Source organism: Oncorhynchus keta, chromosome 2 (assembly GCF_023373465.1).
Source record: "Oncorhynchus keta strain PuntledgeMale-10-30-2019 chromosome 2, Oket_V2, whole genome shotgun sequence".
In the NCBI taxonomy this organism is placed as follows: domain Eukaryota; kingdom Metazoa; phylum Chordata; class Actinopteri; order Salmoniformes; family Salmonidae; genus Oncorhynchus; species Oncorhynchus keta.
In genome coordinates, this window is record NC_068422.1 from 62,196,405 (window position 1) to 62,216,879 (window position 20,475).

Here is a 20,475-nt window from a genome sequence, read left to right on the forward strand (position 1 = left end):
GTCTGTTCTTTTTTTTGAGACATTGGTGGGTTTTGTTCTGGGTTCCATTCTGGTCATTTTTTATTTCTTACTTCACAAGCGAGTGAACCAGACAGCCCTCTTCAGCACCCAAAGGATGACCAGATTGGTCACTGGAATCACTGTGGCCTTCATCATTCTCTGGGTTCCTGGTCATGTTGTTAACATTGTGGACATCTCAGCCACCTTACTGAAGTATTCACACCCTGTTACATCTGTTAAGTTGACGACCTTTGCGGAGTTGACACGGGACTTTGCAAAGTGCCTTACATTTGTTAACAGTTGTGTGGACCCCTTTCTGTATGCGTTTGCCTTTCAGAGAATTTGGCAGAGAAGACCAGATAAGCGGGAGAGAGCAGACCCTGCTATTCAGATCTGTGTGTAATAATTCTGTCAATCATTTATGCTTCTTTGTGATTGTTATATTTTTCTTTTATTTGAGGTGTGCATTTAAATCAGAGGGAGGGAGGCACCACAGCTTGAGGTGCAGAGGTTGCCTATATTGGGATAACGTTTCAAATGTAAACACTGTCAAAAAATGGCTTCATCATGATTGACCAAAGACCAACAATTTTTGGTAAAAGCAGAAACAGAATGAAATATTTTTTAAAAAATGATCACAAAGCAGCTTGAAGCAATCTTCAATGTCTCCTTTCAAACCATGCAAATTTGGTCAGTACTGAAATGCATCAAGGCAACATGGTAACTGCAAAATTGATAGTGAAATGATCAATTCGCTTTGCAGGAAGTGGTAGATAAGAGTAGGTGAGAACTTTCTTGTCAGTATCTTCAACATGACTGTCAAACCCTGACCACAGAGAGCCCTTGGTTCTCTCACACACTTTACATCAACTTTCATTATTTATTCAGCCCTTTGGTTCCTCAGACCATAAAGTGACAATAATGTTGCAAAAAAACGTGAAACATTGGCCTGGACATCTTCAAGTGGCTCAAGTCTTTGATGCCCTTCATGGTACAGTGTGTTGATGCAGATGGAGCAGGAAAAAAGCTCAGACTGTCAGGCCCAATCACTTGAGACAGGCAAATAAAATGTGCTTTTACTGCAGCTAGCAAAAAATATAGTCTGACTTTTATGCACAGTTAACTTTTATGGGTGTTCTTTAAGCGAACACATTACACCTTTTACAGCGATGAGGCCTTACTCAGTAGATATGAAAGATTGTTCTGCTCTGCAGATTCGAATTGAACTGTGAATTGAGTCTGGTCATAAAGGATCATGTTAGAGTAGCATATACAACTAGAATATTTTATTTTCCTACGAAATGCTTTCGTCAATTTTTGAAGCATCAGACACAGGTGTACAATAAATTACACCATCATATTAATAAATTGCTCTCCACAAATGCTATTGCTACTGTCATTTCATACACAGGCCTGATCTAGATTGCAGACTACGTACTCTGCTCTAACTAATAATAACTAAAGCATACATGTACTGTATGTACGATGAGCATACTTCTCATCGTTTGAATATCACCCTTATTTATGAACTTCCTCGCTTCAGAACACTGAAATGACCTTTTTAAAGCTGTTCTCGAACTATCAATCCCATTCTCCAGTCCAAGTGATGGAGCAGCTTTAGAACACATTCTGAAGTAAATATAATGTACAGAGTCCTACGCAATAATAATTCCTCTGCTTTTCTCAGTGTCTAACCCTCTTTTTTTTTTTTTTTAAATGTCAAATGTTATTTTCCAGCTCCAGCAGTGAGATTGGTACGACTGCAGCTAAGCTAACATGAGTAGGAGTTACTAGTGGTGAGATTCAATACACATACAGTACCACCAGGCACGAACTGACACGCTTGAATATTTACATTTAGCTTATACAAGGGCATTTAGCTGCTACAAGGCTAATTGTCTATAGTAGGGGTAACGCGCCGCAAAATTCAAACATGATGAACCTAAGCAAATAAATCAACAGGATGTCACAAGTTCCTCAAGTTTATTTTTTTTAAACTAGTATGGAGCTTCCAAAATCACCTTGACAGAGTGACGGAACACATCAGCCAACATCACACACACACACACACACACACACACACATTGAAAAAGTTCAATTCAGATTCACTAAACTGGATAGGCACACTCAAACCACGTGTAAACACATCAACATAAAACAACTTAATATATCATTTTAATAGAGTGAAGGAACTCATGACCACATTCACAAAAATACAGCGATCAGGCTTTCAAAAAGACCCGGACTTCCTAAGACAGACAAAAAAAAAGAAGAAGTGTGCACTGGGATGCAACTCTAGTTTTGCATATCATGCCATTGGTTAACTACAAATCAACAATGTGGGCTGCCCCACAATGCTAATGCTATTCGTACAATTCTACATGCAAGGATCTCGGGTGGGTAACAGTTCAATGTTATTAACAGTAATAACGGTGTTGATAAGATCTGATACATTCTGTATAAATAGCTTGAAGCTAACAGAACAAGGTGTTGATAAGAGCTGATACATCCTGTATAAATAGCTTGAAGCTAACAGAACAAGGTGTTGATAAGATCTGATACATCCTGTATAAATAGCTTGAAGCTAACAGAACAAGGTATTGATAAGATCTGATACATCCTGTATAAATAGCTTGAAGATAACAGAACAAGGTATTGATAAGATCTGATACATTCTGTATAAATAGCTTGAAGCTAACAGAACAAGGTGTTGATAAGATCTGATACATCCTGTATAAATAGCTTGAAGCTAACAGAACAAGGTGTTGATAAGATCTGATACATCCTGTATAAATAGCTTGAAGCTAACAGAACAAGGTATTGATAAGATCTGATACATTCTGTATAAATAGCTTGAAGCTAACAGAACAAGGTGTTGATAAGATCTGATACATCCTGTATAAATAGCTTGAAGCTAACAGAACAAGGTGTTGATAAGATCTGATACATCCTGTATAAATAGCTTGAAGCTAACAGAACAAGGTGTTGATAAGATCTGATACATCCTGTATAAATAGCTTGAAGCTAACAGAACAAGGAGGGTATTGCTGGTGGAACAACAGTCAGTGATGCAGACTAATTTAGCGTGTTGTTAGTAGTTCGACAAAGTAGAGTAGCGGTGGATTCCTCCACTCTGCTGAATGGGTTTAGTTTAGCTGACTGAGCAGGGGTCATCCTTGGAGGGCTTCACGTCTCCCTGAAGCAGCTGAATCATCACAGCCTTGGTCAGGTAACTGGAGGTACCTCTCCTGCCCATCGGCGGTGTCTTATAGAACTCCTCCATGTCATCCTGCGGACAAACAGCGGTACTGTTTTAAACAGTGCGAACTGTAAAAAGTTGTTTAACAAAGCACTGCTTTTCCGCAAAGACATGCAGAGCGAACAATTATTTAGAATGGAAATATATGATATGCATTACAAGTAAACAAGTGACACAATTATTTCCATCCTTAACATTCAGTGTTAATTAAGTAGACTGACCAGAAAAATGATCACCAATGCTCCCAAGGTATCCTCACCTCGAATATGAGGTCTGCTTCTACTTAGCGGAGATAACTTGTACTGTACATCATTGTGAAAGTACAACAGCTAAGCTCGCATGCTAAATGAACTCCAAAAACCTTGTGTGACAGTGGTCTGACCCAACCTCAGATCCTGTGAGCCCAGTGGACAGGGTAGGCCAGAGCATAACACCTACCTGTTTCTTCGTCCCCTCCCGACTCCTGTCCTTCTGGAAGTCATGGAAGGCCTCCTTCACCAGAACATCCAGGTCCACCTTCTCCGAGAACTCCAGCTCCGGGTTTCTCTCCAACACTATGGACACCACCATCAGCAGCTGCAACCATGGAGATTAGATAAGAAAATAAGAAAATTTAAGAAAATAGAGCCATGAGAAAATGTGTGTACAATTAGGATTTTAGTATTGTTTTTTTTTTGTGTGAATTTTACCCCTTTTTCTCCCCAATTTCGTGGTATCCAATTGTTAGTAGCTACTATCTTGTCTCATCGCTACAACTTTTGTACAGGCTCGGGAGCGACAAAGGTTGAAAGTCATGCGTCTTCCGATACACAACCCAACCAAGCCGCACTGCTTCTTAACACAGCGCGCATCCAACCCGGAAGTCAGCCGCACCAATGTGTCGGAGGAAACACTGTGCACCTGATGACCTTGGTTAGCGCGCACTGCGCCCGGCCCGCCACAGGAGTCGCTGGTGCGCGATGAGACGAGGATATCCCTACTGGCCAAGCCCTCCCTAACCCGGACGACGCTAGGCCAATTGTGTGTCGCCCCACGGACCTCCCGGTCGCGCCCGGCTACAACAGAGCATGGGCGCGAACCCAGAGTCTCTGGTGGCACAGCTGGCGCTGTAGTACAGCACCCTTAACTACTGCGCCACCCGGGAGGCCCCCAATAGGATTTTTGTATTGTTAACCCAATGTGTAGCGGAAGCATTGTTAGAGGAAATGTGTGGATGAGATAGTCAATCGAGCAACCTGTTTGACCAATAGCAGTGTGTGGAAAACATGCAGCTGTAAATTACAGTGAAATCTGATTGGCCCTTACCTCTACTACTATCTGCCTGTACTCAGGCAGCACAATGTCCTTCAGTGTGTCTTCCACCAGCAGAGAAAAGTTCATCTCATACATGGTCATGTCAGACAGAGTAGGTTGCTGCAATGGAAGAGAAGTGGAAGATTTTAACAGTAATGCTTTAAGCAAGAACACCCCGATGGTTTTATTTTATTTATTTATTTCACCAGGTAGGCAAGTTGAGAACAAGTTGCCCTTTACAATTGCGACCTGGCAAAGCAGTTCGACACAGACAACAACACAGAGTTACACATGGAGTAAAACAAACATAGTAAATAATAAGTCAATATACAATGTGAGCAAATGAGGTGAGATAAGGGAGGTAAAGGCAAAAAAAAAAAAAAAAAAAAAAGGCCATGGTGGCAAAGTAAATACAATATAGCAAGTAAAACACTGGAGTGGTAGATTTGCAGTGGAAGAATGTGCAAGGTAGAGATATAAATAATGGAGTGCAAAGGAGCAAAATAAATAAATAAATAAATAAATAAATAAATACAGTAGAGATAGTTGTTTGGGCTAAATTATAGATGGGCTATGTACAGGTGCAGTAATCTGTGAGCTGCTCTGACAGCTGGTGCTTAAACCTAGTGAGGGAGATAAGTGTTTCCAGTTTCAGAGATTTTTGTAGTTCGTTCCAGTCATTGGCAGCAGAGAACTGGAAGGAGAGGCGGACAAAGGAAGAATTGGTTTTGGGGGTGACCAGACAGATATACCGTCACGCCCTGGTCTTAGTATTCTGTGTTCTCTTTATTATTTTGGTTAGGCCAGGGTGTGACATGGGTGATTTATGTAGTTTGTTTTGTCTAGGGGTTTTGTAGTTTATGGGATTATGTTTCGTTAAGAATTCTAGGTAAGTCTATGGTTGCCTGGAGTTCTCAATCAGAGGCAGGTGGTTATCGTTGTCTCTGACTGGGAACCATATGTTGGCAGCCATATTCTTTAGGTCTCTTGTGGGTGATTGTTCTTGTCTCTGTGTTTTGCACCAGTTAGGACTGTTTTCGGTTTTCCACGTTTTCTTGTTTTGTATAAGTATATTGTTCACGTTATTATCTTTATTAAAGATGTTTATAAATAACCACGCTGCGTTTTGGTCCGCCTCTCTTTCCCAGGAAGAATCCCGTAACAGAATCACCCACCACAACAGGACCAAGTGGCGTGGTGACAGGCAGCGGCAGCAGGAGCAGTGAAATCAAGATTTCTGGACTTGGGAGGAAATCTTGGATGGAAAATGACCCTGGGCACAGCCAGGAAAATATCGCCACCCCAAAGAAGAGCTGGAGGCGGCGAAGGCGGAGAGGCGCTGGTACGAGGAGGCAGCACGGCAACGCGGATGGAACCCCGAGAGTCAGCCCCAAAAATGTATTGGGGGGGGGTGGCACACAGGGAGTATGGCGAAGCCAGGAAGGAGACCTGCGCCAACTTCCTGTGCTTACCGGGGGGGCTAGAGAGACCGGGCAGGCACCGTGTTATGCTGTGGAGCGCACGGTGTCCCCAGTGCGGGTGCATAGCCCGGTGCGGTACATTCCAGCACCGCGTATCGGCCGGGCTAGAGTGGGCATCGAGCCAAGTGCCATGAAGCCGGCTCTACGCATCTGGTCTCCAGTGCGTCTCCTTGGGCCGGCTTACATGGCACCAGCCTTGCGCACGATATCCCCGGTTCGCCTGCATAGCCCAGTGTGGGCTATTCCACCTCGCCGCACTGGCAGGGCGACCAGGAGCATTCAACCAGGTAAGGTTGGGCAGGCTCTTTCAGAACATCATCTGACTGGATTTGGGCGAGTTGCTGTGGGGGCTGCAGTGCTGTTGACCGAGGTAGGGGTAGCCAGGTGGAAAGCATGGCCAGCCTATAGTGTGGTCCTTCAGAGATGTGATTAAATGTGGAGTTTGAGGATGTAAACAAAGAAGGATTATTATGTCACTGTTGCTATTACCAACACTACCTGTGGGAGATGGATCCCTGCCACTACGATGCCATTACAAGTTCTCTCCAAAGTCTGCCACACTCGGTCGTAGAAGCCATGGGGAGTCCTGTTGAGGGAACCATCAATCTGACGCCTGTTGATCCAGGACCTGGTATGGGTAACGAATAGGGAAATTAATAAAATTGAATTAAAAAAATGTGTGTGTTTGTGAGTGTTTACCTGCCGTGCTGTTGTGGCTGAAGGACGTCCAGCAGCAGCTGTTTAACATCGCTGGGGGACATCTGGTAAATGTCCTGGGGTGGCATGTCTCCTGCTCGGATCTCCAACTCATGCTTCATGGCCTGGACGATCCACCTGCACCAATACCAGCGGAATACGAAGCAAAAACAATGCATCTCATAACCACAGATGGCTATCCTCAAACAGACAACTTGAGAGACAAACAGAATAACAACCACCCAGCTGTAGGATCCGAATGGCCATGGCTACAGCCTGCCTAGCTCTATTCCTCCCGGGCTCTATTCGTACCCGACGCGGATCTTGAGCATGCCACTGAACAGCTCGGGGGTGTTGGAGATGATCCAGCCGATGTGGATGACCAGCTCCTGCTGCAGCACGGCCTCCCTCTCCCCGAAGCACTTGCTGTAGAGGATGCCCTTGATGACCCCAGGTGAGAGGGGATTGGAGATCACCTCCTCCTCATGCCCAAACAGTCCCAGCGTTACCTGGCAACAGAGCACAGCCCAGCCAGCGTCAGATGTCTGCAGTGCCATTATTGTTTGGTGGGGATTATTTTACTAAGAGGACAGAGTGATGAGCCAGGAAGATAGACGTGTTTACATCATGGATAACAAGGAACAAATAGTCAAAAATGTTCAAACAAAAACTTTGATTATATTTTATTTTCTATTATGGGTGACATCACTCTACCTATAAGCTTTTTGACTGACCAGATAGGGTGCAATATTATATAGAAATGCTGATGTCTCCGTGTCCCCTTCGCATAAACTATCTATCCATCTTGCCACTGTAAAACTGCACCCCCACAGAGTAGAACATGAAAGGGACAAAAGATAATAACCAAGATTATCTTGTGATATTTCCTATTTTCAAAGCATAAAGGCCACATGAAAATTACACCCGGGTAATCATTATTCTTCCCAAACAAGATATCCTTTAATATCCTTTTGAAAAATAGCACCTTCAAACTAATGGTTGCAGACTGATGTTCTCAAGTCAGCAAATCACAGTTATTAAATCTGCACCTCATTTCTATCACTACTAGGTGTAATCTAAACATGTCCTACCTTAACACATTCAAACAACAGCAGATATTCTCTAAACTCGAGTCCTCATATGCAAAAATCAAGGAAGATTCTACGTAGATCATGTAAGCAGACACCTGACTCTATTTTAAAAAATCAGCTTTCTCATCTTGTCCAGAATCATTTCCCTTCTACGATGCAATCTATATGCAGATTCACACCTTGAGGTACTTCAAAGCAAAGAACCGCCCAAAACTCTTGGGTGGGAAAATGAGGCCAGAAATGGGGACTGTTTGGAAGCAACTTATCTCTGTGTAATATAAGAGGAAAAAGGTATAATGATAAAACATTGGCCAAGGCAGTTCACTTCATATAGATCCAAGGGAAAGGAGAACTTACAGTATATTAGGTCATAGGTCAGGTCACGGCATACATAGAGCCTGTTAAACCCTGGTTACTTTTACGTAACAAAATAGCAGCCTTGCTACAGGGCTAAAGCACAGTGAGGTAGCTGGGAAATATGAAGCGTGCAACTGCAACAACACTAAGCATTTCCTATAGGACAATAGCATGCGGGAGCTCAGTCAACTGAACGTTCCTAAGACTTTCAAAATTGACATAATTTCATCCAATTCATTGATAAATCAATGAACATAAAGATTGTGTTCGAAATAGGCATCTGACTTGAGGAAAAAAAAAAAAAAAAAAAACATGGTTCAACTGAAAAATTGGCCCCCCATTTTCAAATGTCCACTTACCTGCTTCCCATGCACTAAAACACTAGTAATACTTGGGGCAATGCTGTCCACTAGCTTAGTTATCACACTGGCTGCGATTCGTACAACTCCCCTGGTAAACAAAAACACAAGGAGATCCTGAATAGGGTCAACACTATATGTGTCAATAAGTTAACTCGACAGTAGGAACAGTTCATAATGGCTGACTGCCATAACAATGCAGTCTGCTGTGTTCTCTATCATAAGAACCATACATACAGTATAACCATGACATTAACACTGATGGGCTGTATAACGTGAGTTGAGGCACATGGCTGACGGTGCAATTAACATAATGAAGTTCTAAAACAAAGCTGTAAAATCATGTGCGTGGCATGTCCCACTCATAGTCCCCATAGAATGGAAAGCTATTAGCATGGTGGGCGCTTCCTCTCTGGGACACCTAGCCTAGCCTAGCCTAGCCTAGCCTAGCAGAACAGGCAGTGGTTCCAAAGGAAGATTCCACTGCATGAATCCAGCTCTGGCTCCTGCAATTGTTTCCCGCCTATTCAATTTCACTATTAGATTAAAAAACATATTATATTTTATTTTCCGGGGGGGGGGGGCAGACATATTTGAATGTTCACTATAATTTACGATTGCATCATTCGCTAGAGTGACTGCTATGTCTCTCCTCCTGCTTGCTGGGTTCCTGTGAGGAAAAAGCAACAGGCATTGGTTGTGGTACATACGCTCCCCTCCATATTTATTTGGACAGTAAGCAAACACTAAAATGTGTCTCTATACTCCAGCATTTTGGATATGAGATTTTATATGAGGCGACAGTGCCTTTAGAATGTCACCTTTAATTTGAGGGTATTTTCATAGAAATCCGTTTTTACCGTTTAGAAATGAAAGCACTTTATGTATCTAGTCCCCCCATTTGGACACATTCACTTATAGTGTATTAAAATAGTCAAAAGTGTAGTATTTGGTCGCCATTTTCCGAACATGCAATGATTACATCAAACTTGTGACTCTACAAACTTGTTGGAAGCATTTGCAGTTCTTTGGAGTTGTGCCCAATAGAAATAAATGCTAAATAATGTAGTGTGTCATTTTGGAGTCACTTTTATTGTAAATAAGAATATAAATGTTTCTGAACACCTCTACATTAATATGGACGCTATCATGATTACAGATAATGCTGAATGAATGGTGAATAATGACAAGTGAGAAAGTTAAGAGGTATGATCTTTGTGCATCTGTAACTTTTTCACTTGCGTGCGAGGAACATGGGACCATATACTTCACTTTTAATACACTACTTTTATACACTACAAGGGAATTTGTCCAAGTACTTATGACACCTACACAAATGGGGGGACTAGATACACTATATATACACACAAAAGTATGTGGACACCCCTTCAAATTAGTGGATTTGGCTATTTCAGCCACACCCATTGCTGAGAGGTGTATAAAAATCAAGCACACAGCCATGCAATCTCCAACATCAGTGCCCGACCTCACGAATGCTCTTGTGGCTGAATGGAAGCCCCCACAGCAATGTTCCAACATCTAGTGGAAAGCCTTTCCAGAAGAGTGGAGGCTGTTGTAGCAGCCAAGGAGGGACGAGCTACATATTAATGCCCTTGATTTTGGAATGAGATGTTCGACAAGCAGGTGTCCATGTACTTTTGGTCATGTCGTGTACATAGTGCTTTCATTTCTAAACGGTAACAGATACGTAAGAAAAATAAAAGGTGACATTCTGTGCTGTTGTCTCATATGACACATATTGATCTCACATCCACAATTCTGGAGCACAGAGACAAATTAAATGTTCTAGCTTCACTGTCCAAATAAATACGGAGGGGAGTGTACATGGCAGCAGACAGGGTTGCTTAGCCGTACACATCAACTTCAATAAACTACCTCAATAGAAATCAAAATAAAATGGAGAACAGTGTTTTAAACTTCAGGTGGATTGTAGGTTGTAGTGAAACCCAGATTTTCTAAAACAATAAAGTGTATTTTCATCGTATCGACAACATTCACCTCCCATTTACCACATCCAGCCATCTATTCTTTCACTTATTGTAAATTGTGCTCAAATCTTTTTTAGCACAGATATAGTCTACGGCTTATACTTCTACATATTTTGTCCAGGAAATGTCAGGCTAAATGCTCATGGTGTGTGATGTTAAACCATTGACGTTGTGTAATATAAAAGGAACTTTTTTCAAGTTCCACTTATTAACCCACGTTAAATAAATGAGAAAGGAAATTGGACCAAGTATTGACGTGGTTCCAGGGCAAGGTGGAGCCTGGCCTATGGGCTCTTCCACTCTCTGACTCTCAGGTCCCTCTGCAATTATGTTCAATCTTAGCGCTGAGCAATATGAAAACTCACGACCAGCTCCCTTGACACAGCCAAACCACCACAACAACAACAACAACAACAACAACAACAACGGCAAGAACAAAAAGGCCAACGGAGCATGTGAACGTGAAATTGACCGTCCATAGAGAGCAAATGGACAGTGCTGCAGAGGGAAGTAAATGCATGAGTGAAGCATAGCACTCACAGTTAATGGTACACGCTGTGCACAGTGACTGACTGGCTAGCTGAGCTAATACAGTACACATGCTACACAGACTCCACACATCAACTCTACTCCATTACCTGCTTGCCATGGACCACCAGTGTGGTGATATGAGGGGCAATAGAACTGGCAAACTTCATGATAACGGCCGCAGCGTAACGCACCGCCAGCCTACACCCATAGAAATATGTATCATTGTTTACAACAGTTTGGAATTCAGTAGAGAACAAGAAAATGTTACTTCAATCTTGAAACGATTAGTAAAATGATCTGAAAGGCAAAAAAGTCGAAGACTCTTCATGGAGGTACGGTACAAAATGGATGGATATTACCTGCCACATGAAATAAAACACAAACTATTCGTTCAGGTTAAATGAAAAGGGAATGATAGGGAAAGAAGAACATCTGACCAAAGTTTCCTGGTCCCAGCTCTTCTGTAGAGTCTCTCCATGTCTTCCATTAGGGTCTCTGGAAACAGTTAAAAGGCCTCTGTAAGTGAACTGAGCAATGCAAATCATTGTGTATATATATATATATTCTAGAAGAATGTAAACTGTGGATGATTGGGTCTGAAAACAGTGTTTGCCAAGCCACTGCTATTGATGACACTAGCTGCGTAGGCTATGCCTTGGTTGAATTGACCCCATTTGTTCTTTGTATTATTTCTAACACAGAGGAGACACGGATCCAAACTAAATCAGTTAGTCATGGGGGTGCTAAATGGATTAGGCTATGGACATTTCATTTACAGTGATGCACTGATTCCCACCCTGGGGCTAGTTGGCCTGGTAGTCTGGCTCTGATGAATAGTGTTAAAGTATCTGTTCAGTGTTACCAATTTTCTTTTTGAAAATAAAATAGTACCTCCAATAAATCACAATATGAATTAAATAGATGTCCTTCCAAAACATTATAATTAGGATGTTAAAAAGCAGATTTGCTCTGTGCCTCTGCTTGGCCTGTTAGGAAACAGAGTGATCTCAGTCAGCAAATCTCAACCCAATTAAACACTTTTGGGAGATTCTGGAGCAGCGCCTGAGACAGCGTTTTCCACCACCACCAACAAAATACCAAATGGAAGAGTGGTGTCGCATCCCTTCAATAGAGTTCCAGACACTTGTAGAATCTATGCCAAGGTGCATTGAAGTTTTTCTGACTTGTGGTGGCCCAACACCCTATTAAGACATGTTGGCAGTTACCTGTATATAAGTCAACAACAGCTAACTGGGTTTCCTCTTGACATAAAACTTTTAGCTACAAACCACAGGATTTAAAATAGAAGGGAATGGAGAGGTGGCTATTGTGTGGAGGATCTGCTTTGACTTGCTTTCTTGTTGGCAAGCCAGTTAGCCGCGATAGCACGCTAGTTAGATAACTGCTTCTAAACAGCCAGCAGGCCAACTCTTACAAACCACGTAAATTGAAATAGAAGTGACTGGCGAGATAGTTGTTTGATAACAGCAACTGTGGATTGTTGGCGAGCTAGCTTGCTTGTGTGCGTGCAGTATGTGCACTCCTGTGCCTCGAGAAGGATCCTTCTCTCCACCGGAGAAAAATATATAAAATCAAAAATGCTCGACCAATCACATACGGGCCTGTCTCTGCCAAAGAGGATGACGTCATTATCCAGGCAAAGTTCACGCACTCTTTTTAACAGTTTGTTTCAAAATGAAGTTAAGATTCGGTTTTACTGAGAGGTTTTTCTCTCATTTATGTTTTGGCTACAATAACAAGTAAAGGACGAGTCAACAACATTATTTGGGTATGAGAAAACAGAATATTAGTAAGAAGAGATTTTCACTGGACTGTTACTTTAACAGAGTAAAACCATTTTGCACGTGCGTTTTTGTTTCCGTGCCTACCATCCTTGGCAAAGAAGTTAGGGCCCTCTTTCTTCATGAGAATACTGGCAAGCTGTGCTTGACTGGCCAGGCAGTCACAGTCCTGAGAAAGACAAAAACACAGAAAGAGGTCGAAGGTCATGCCAATGGCGGTGTAAAGACAGTTAAGAGTCAGATCTAGGGCCCTGACATTAAAACACCCATCCCCTTTTGATTGTAGCTGTCCTAATATTGACACCGTACTCCTGTACTCACATAGAACTTCTGCATGATCTCGTTGGTGGATTTGTGTTTCCACTCCTCGATGTCGATCTCAGGCTGCTGCTCCAGGTTTGAGGCATTGGGCGTGCTCGTCTGCCTCTTCACCTTGGAGTGCTTGGGCATCTCCAGCTCCTGAAAGTTCTTAAACTCTGGGATTCTAGACCAGGGGAAGTTACAGGAGTATTTTCAGGTTTACAGGCAAGTTAAATCCTTTACACGCTGATTCCTCTATAAAAAAAAAAAAAGTGTCACAAAACACAAAAGGCGGAAATGACAGGAACAAGCTCTTACTCTGCTTCGTTGACACGAAGGAAGTCCAACTGCTCCACAATAGCTCCTGATATCAGGGTCTGGAAGGACGATTTAATAGTGACACCGAGGAATCTCATTTACATGGGATATGGACAGTTCAGGTGGAGTCACATCGATATGAGGACAGCCAGTCACATGTACAAAGGGGAATTATGTTCCCAGAAGAATGAGATGATAAAAGGGAGCCCTGTGTCTGCTCCTAGAGCTAGGTGTGAGGGGAATAGTGAGTGACGTTCATAAAAGACGTCACATCAAAACATCTAAAGAACTCTCGAGAGACACTGAAACTCATTGTAACAGTAGGAAATAGAACTCGGTGAAGGCAATTCAAAGGCATTGGATTTGCAAACATACATATTCACTATTTCTAAATGCATTTCCAAAGGAAAGGAGAACTGAACATACATACAGTATACAACAGTGTTGTGAGGGTAGATATCACAATGCCTCAAAGAAGTGTGAGTGGACTGAAACAAGTAAAAGTGTTGAGAACCTGAAGCCTGTCCACGTGAACTTTGACCCCGCCGACACGCCCCTTCTTGAACGATGCCAACATGTCCAGGACTGGGTTGAAACGGCTCCCCCTGAAGGATATTCTACTGTTATCATTTTCTCCATATTAACCTCATGAGTATATGCTATTCCGCGGACTCCACTAGCACAACCTCTACTGTGGGATGGTAAGCGATTTTATTGCATTTAAAAAGGTGCTCTTTGGATAATGATCAATACTGCTGTGGTCAGCATAGCACCCAAGCTAAAGTGATATAAATGACAACAACAAAACTATTATTGGCAAATACAGGTACACCTCCTGTGCTGGATTCCAATACACTCTAAAAGCAGTAAGAATTACAGTACAGTAGAAAATACAAAAGTAGATCTTACTTGATGTTGTCCTCTCTGATGAGGACCAGGAAGAGTGGGCGACCTTTCATTTTCCAGCTATGCTTGATGAACTGCAGTGCATTCTACATACAAAGATATGGAACACATTAAACTTGCATTGACCAAACAGACATACAGTTAGGGACACAATGTGGTGAGTGTGCATTCCCCAGAACAAGGATTAAACCAGACGAATGTCTAAACAGAAGTGTTTATGAGGGGAGTTCACCCCAGCTCACCTTGATGTCATCAATCAGCAGCATGACATCCTGGGATAAGTAGAAGTCACTGAGATCAAAGACGATTGGGTAGCACACCACAGTCTTCCCCAGGATCCGATAAATCTGTGGGGAGTGGAGCAGACACATTGCATTACCTGATCCTGCAGGCCAAGATGGATGGCTCGGAGGTACTGACATATACATTACTCTGGACAGGACATAAAACAACCCATCGATCTTGAGGGAGGAATACACCGAAGCTAGAACGCATAGACGTTACAGTCCTGCGAGCAAAGACACTTCCTAAAACTAACACACAACCTCTCCACTACAAACAAACACACAAATATGCACAGGCACACTCGTTCTCCCTGTCTGTTTCTAAAGCACAAGCGCTACCACGCACACAAACAAAGAGATTATTAGAATGCCCTCTGGCAGGACGCCCTATTCCATCAGAACACATAAATGTTCCATTCAAAAATTGTCTTAGTAATAGGGTTGGAACTGTGATTGATTCATTTGGCAATAAAAAATATGAAAAAGCGTATTTAAATGTCCTTCACTGGGGACAACTAGAAGGAATACCAACAACAGTTGAATGACAGCAGCTCACAATATCAAAGTGGATTACGAAATTGAATGACACATATTTCCATCATGGATTGCATGGCAGCAGTACTTTGTACAATGTTAAGAGTCAGGCAAAAATATGTATAACATCTATGTACATTATATCTGTACATGTAAATGAATATGATTCCGTTTCTGAGCTGTGGTTGCACACTGAAAAGTGCTGGTTTATGTTCATCAGTGACGAGGTGGTGGTGTGCCCAGGACCTCAGAGTATGTGGTAGCAATGAATGGTGAACACTCACCTTGCAAGTCCCCATGCAGCCCACTGGCCTTTCCGGACGCCCACTCAGACCCAGCTTCTTATTGACGGCCAGGAAGCGGTACGCCTGGGGGAGAAAGAGAGAGATGCATACCTATTTCAGTTTAGTTTATTTTTTATTTATTTTAAAGCCTAGTTTTTGAAATTACACATCAAATCTTAGACCATGGCCTATTGACAAACACCATTTACATTACAACTGACAAACAGACCACAACATAGATTACCCTCCTTCTATTCCCTCCGGCAAGTCACAGATCCATAGAGAACTGCTGTCATGTAGCTAGCTGCCTTCCTTTCCTCTCTTACACATATCTAGCCTTCAGATCTGACAACACACTCAGCTCGATATGACAGAGATCATAATGGGAGTCATTTTAAAAATGCCAGGCAGGGAAAGTTGTCTATTTTTATTGCACCTCTAAAAAGATCAATCCTCCTCATATCCCCAAGGATTTCTTTTGTTGCGATCCATAATCTAAAATGACCTCCCTCTGAAGTTGAGACGCGCCAGTAGCTAACGGACCCTGCAGAGCCTGCCTATGATGTCTCTGTTGTGGAGCCTAACACCCCTATGGTTCTGTTTAGTGCCATGGTGCCAGTGGGTTTAATGGAGAGTTGTCAGAAGGCAGAGATAGAAAGGTCCCCTGCAGGTCCTTACTGTAAAGCAACACCAAGTAGCTCAGTTAGTTAGTATGCTCCGTCAGTCTTGATCGGCCCTCACTGCTCCCCATTCTTTCACTTCTACCTGGTTAGGTCTTGGTGTAAATTTTCCTTGGCTAATGGTATTTTAAATATATTTGAATTCCACTTTCACTATGTAATGGTACAAGGTCACAGAGTGTCTATGCCCTGAAGACACTGAAACTGAGAGAAAGAGGTAACAACCTGTATGCCAGAGTGATGAGGAAAATTGTTGTCAATCCACAATGCGGATAACGGGAATTGATTTTACAGCACCTGATCCATGCATGTGAGGAGGCACATTGCAGTCCCTGTGACCTCTGTGTCATACTGTCCCTTTACGAGATTAAGTCAGCCCTGATCTTCCCACACCGGGCTATACATGTCAATTATTCCTCCTAATCAATCCAATCAGAGGCTCCTGGTTAATAACACTGGCTGTATACTTCAGTGGCGCTGCAGGAAACGTAGCTAACAAGCTTCCATACACAGCAATCACCAGTCTTACCAAAGAGCAATGTGTACATCCTACCACTAGATGGAGCTCTGGCACTCCTCCTGCTTTTCCCATCTTCAAATGAGTTGGAAACCAATTATACATGGGTGGAAAGTACGAAAGATAATAGGAGAATCAAGCAATTAACAGAATATTATGATAATATTTAAAAAAGCAGAGTTCAGAAAGACGGCAAATATTTATTCAGAATTAAGTCGCATAACAAATTCCCAGCGCCCCTGGCCATGTGGCCTGTTTGAGGAGAGACGTTGTGTGAACCTTTGTCTGCACCCACGGCTCCCTGTCCCTGCCTGAAGAATACCAATGAACACAGCACACGGCTCACATCAAAGTTCTCTCATTTAGACCACAATCAAAAGCAACCAAACTGCTAATGTGATTGCTGTTAATGCCATCAAGATGGCTACATTCTGAGCGTGTCATTAGGTTGGGTGATATGAGGCCTGTTGTAAGAGAATGACAGTTGTAACAGAAGGCTTCAGTGTCGCAGTGTCTCTGTTCATCAATCGAAAAACTGCTCTCCACTCTGCTAGACATCTGGGTCGTTCCATGAAAAGGGGGGCCTTTGATATTTAAAAGTAGAAATTGTGCACCAATTTTGAATTTTAAAATCCTATTATATTAAATGAAGTACACTTTAATATAGTCCACATGGAGAATTCAAATGTTATTTTCAATGGAATAAAGGCTCGCTAAAGTGCCAAAATTCAGCATATCGACATGTCCCTCCATCAACCCTGTCACCTCTAGGAAGATTTTCCATCATACATCAGTTTCATCATTAGAAAGCCCTAGTTATTTTGAGGCGTCACTACGGTCCCTGGTTCGAATCCAGGCTGTATCACATCAGGCGGCGCACAATTGGCCCAGCGTCGTCCGGGTTTGCCCGTCATTGTAAATAAGAATTTGTTCTTAACTGACTTGCCTAGTTAAATAAAAAATATGAATATTATAATATATTTCATGTGATTAGGTATTCTTTTACAGTCCCTCATTTTAAGGTTTAAGAAGATATTGTCAACCCTGTTTATTTGGCACCTAATAGGCACTTACTATAGTACTTTTTCATTTAACCTCATGAGATGGGGAAAATGTGTTTCCTTTTATGACAATGTTAAAATCTAAAGTTTTTTTGGACCATGTTCCACTTGGCACCAAGAATTGGTGGAACGACCGTTGGCTTTTATAGACATGATCGCTGGGAGATGGGTCAAACGACATGCAGATGGGTTGGGGAGGCGTCACCAAGGCGAATGGAAGCTATTTTGGCAGCGCTGTTGCTGTGCCACCTGGGTTGAGATAAATAACATGCTGCTGGATGTAATTGCCGCTCTCCTGTCGTCAAGCAGCTGTTGGAAACACAATCGAACGGCAGAGAGAGAGAGATGAAGCGAGCGACGCAATGCAGAGCGGTGCCCCAGCCTTTAACAGATTCAAATGTGATTTAATATTTAGCATGCTGCTCGCCCTGGCTCGTGACACCCACCCAATCCATTGCTGCATAACTACATGCCCAACAACAGGGAGGAAGAGCAGAGGCAGACCTTTCTAAGTTGTATTAATATATTAGGAAAGGCAGTGGTCGTTTCTATACGCATTACACCAATACAGTAATACTTTTAGTCTTGATGCACTGGATACTATAGACATCCCACAAGAAGAATACGCTGGTTGCCAAAATGACATATTGGACAGGTCAACTGGTCAATCCCATTGGCCGATCTCCAGCCTCACTCTGACTGATTGAGCAACCAAGAGGGATAGCTTAATAGATCGTGGCTGCAAAGATTGAAAGTCAGATTAATTGACTAAGCCCATATGCTCGGCTGACATATTGATAGACGGCCTTGGACATCTAGGAAAATTGACTGATTCGTTTATTGCTTTCTAAAATCATGTGCGTTTCCTAAAACTTTCAGAAAAATGTACGTGAACGTCACACAATCTTCTCTCCTTGCAGTGAGCATTTTATGGCCTCGGTCAGGTTGGGGTGTTACCCATAGTGATGAACATCACTCCTTTTTCATTCTGTGGTATAACTCACATTAACCAGCTCCTTCTGGGCCCAGATCTGAATGGGCTCCACCTGTTGGGGTGTCTGAGTCTGGATGCCATAGGTGTTCAGGAACACCTGCAGTCTGCAACACAACACAACACACTGTTAGGCTACACAGCTGGGACTGTTTAGGAAGGCCAACAGTCTGGGTGGCCAAAATAATATTAGCTATGAAAAAGAGCGCCAACTACTGGTGGCGGACTCCGATAGAGGTGCCGGTTAGAGGACGTAAATGACCAGTAGGAGACATGTACCCAACGCACATTTATTACCAAACAGACATACAGCAAACAATGAGGATTGACTACTGAAAGTGTTGTTGTGAATCGTTATAGTGATTTTGACAACACACTAAAACACCAGTCAGGGAGAACAGAAGAAGGATTGTCTATGTGGAAAGGTTCAAAGGTGAGTTGATGTGGAGGACGGGAGTTTAAAGGTTGACTCAACTTGCCCTCCTCCTGGAAAAAACTGAAGTGTTGAGAGGCAGAGAGGGAGTCAGCTGCTCCCAGGCTAGGCTATTGATTGGCTGACCAGGTCAGCTGAATCTGTTCCCTGACAACCTGGTCCCTAAACACATTGGTGTGAATTGGGCCTCTGCCACTGGACAATAGGGTCAGGTTGAGGATGGTCAACTCTACTGCAGCTGAAAAGTCACACAGAGTTTGTCTCCACGCCAGAGAGACAGTTCAATAAGGGTTTAATGATTAAAGCCATAGGGTTTTATACAAGCTACATCTCGAAAAACTCTCTGAAACAAACGCAGCAATAGGTAACGGCTTGGAGGAAGTGAGCAGGCTGAAGTACGAGTGCTAGGTTAAGACCTGCCGTCTGAATGGAACAGCAGGACAGGTCAACAGGCTTCAGCTGGCCAGCCGACCACTTTAACCTCCCTCTCTCTGACTCCACAGCTAAATGAGGGTGCTAACAGGTGAAGACAGGTGCAATGGCCAAGCGCTTAATGTGCACAGTGCAACAACAACAAAACACAGAAGAGTGAAGGAGAGAGGGAGAAAAACAGGCAGCTTTACGAACTACCACAAACTCTTCTCTCACACACAACTCTCTCATCTCAGAGACACATAGCTACCTCACACAGTGTCCTATTCATCTTTCCCATCACCTACCTCTGGCTCTCAGCAATCAGGGCTACATGAACCACCGTGTCATTATCAATGGGACCCTGGAACACAGAGAGAGAGAGAGAGAGAGAAGTGAACGCTCACCTTACAGGGGAAAATAAGATTTCAGTTTATAGTATATAACAAAATCACAATAATATACTGAATTGTTATCTTGTATAATACATTGCAGTGAAAGTTGCTCCACTTGTAAAGGAAAGCTTTGAATAGGAGATAAAGGGGTTTGAGGGAACAAAAGAGTGATGAGGGAAGAGAGGTGAACCATACCTCACCGTAGCCTGTCATTACAGAAATTTGAACAGTGGTAATCTTTATAGTGGTTGTAAACTACTGATTTCGTAGGAGTTGGATTGGCCATAGTAAATCAGAAGAGTCAGTGACTACAGACACTGTATTCCAGATAGTAGCTCATATCCCACTTAAGGTCTTATTTCGGGATAAACTGTTTACATGCACCTTTGATATCCTGCTAACGAGTATATCTACATTTTAAAAAACAGAATATTCCTAATTTAAGATCATATGGGTTAAATGGAATATTAACTGAAATATGGA

The 20,475-nt window shown here is 42.6% G+C and overlaps 1 protein-coding gene across 2 annotated transcripts in view; it reads right to left on the reverse strand.

The window, feature by feature from the left end:
• Positions 1-1,966: 1,966 nt before the first annotated feature.
• Positions 1,967-20,475, reverse strand: part of LOC118358303 (phosphorylase b kinase regulatory subunit beta-like) — a 57,886-nt gene continuing 39,377 nt past the window's right edge. For both annotated transcript variants that reach the window (XM_035735964.2, XM_035735954.2), the window contains 17 exons: positions 19,906-19,961; positions 18,767-18,860; positions 15,505-15,588; positions 14,645-14,749; positions 14,406-14,488; positions 14,011-14,101; positions 13,497-13,555; positions 13,200-13,362; positions 12,966-13,047; positions 11,514-11,571; positions 11,184-11,274; positions 7,042-7,238; positions 6,733-6,867; positions 6,532-6,661; positions 4,565-4,672; positions 3,698-3,835; positions 1,967-3,289 (listed from right to left, as the gene is read on the reverse strand). In XM_035735964.2, coding sequence (XP_035591857.2) covers positions 3,152-3,289; positions 3,698-3,835; positions 4,565-4,672; positions 6,532-6,661; positions 6,733-6,867; positions 7,042-7,238; positions 11,184-11,274; positions 11,514-11,571; positions 12,966-13,047; positions 13,200-13,362; positions 13,497-13,555; positions 14,011-14,101; positions 14,406-14,488; positions 14,645-14,749; positions 15,505-15,588; positions 18,767-18,860; positions 19,906-19,961 — 1,812 coding nt within the window. In that variant the 3' untranslated portion in view covers positions 1,967-3,151. The remainder of the gene's footprint in view (positions 3,290-3,697; positions 3,836-4,564; positions 4,673-6,531; positions 6,662-6,732; positions 6,868-7,041; positions 7,239-11,183; positions 11,275-11,513; positions 11,572-12,965; positions 13,048-13,199; positions 13,363-13,496; positions 13,556-14,010; positions 14,102-14,405; positions 14,489-14,644; positions 14,750-15,504; positions 15,589-18,766; positions 18,861-19,905; positions 19,962-20,475) is intronic.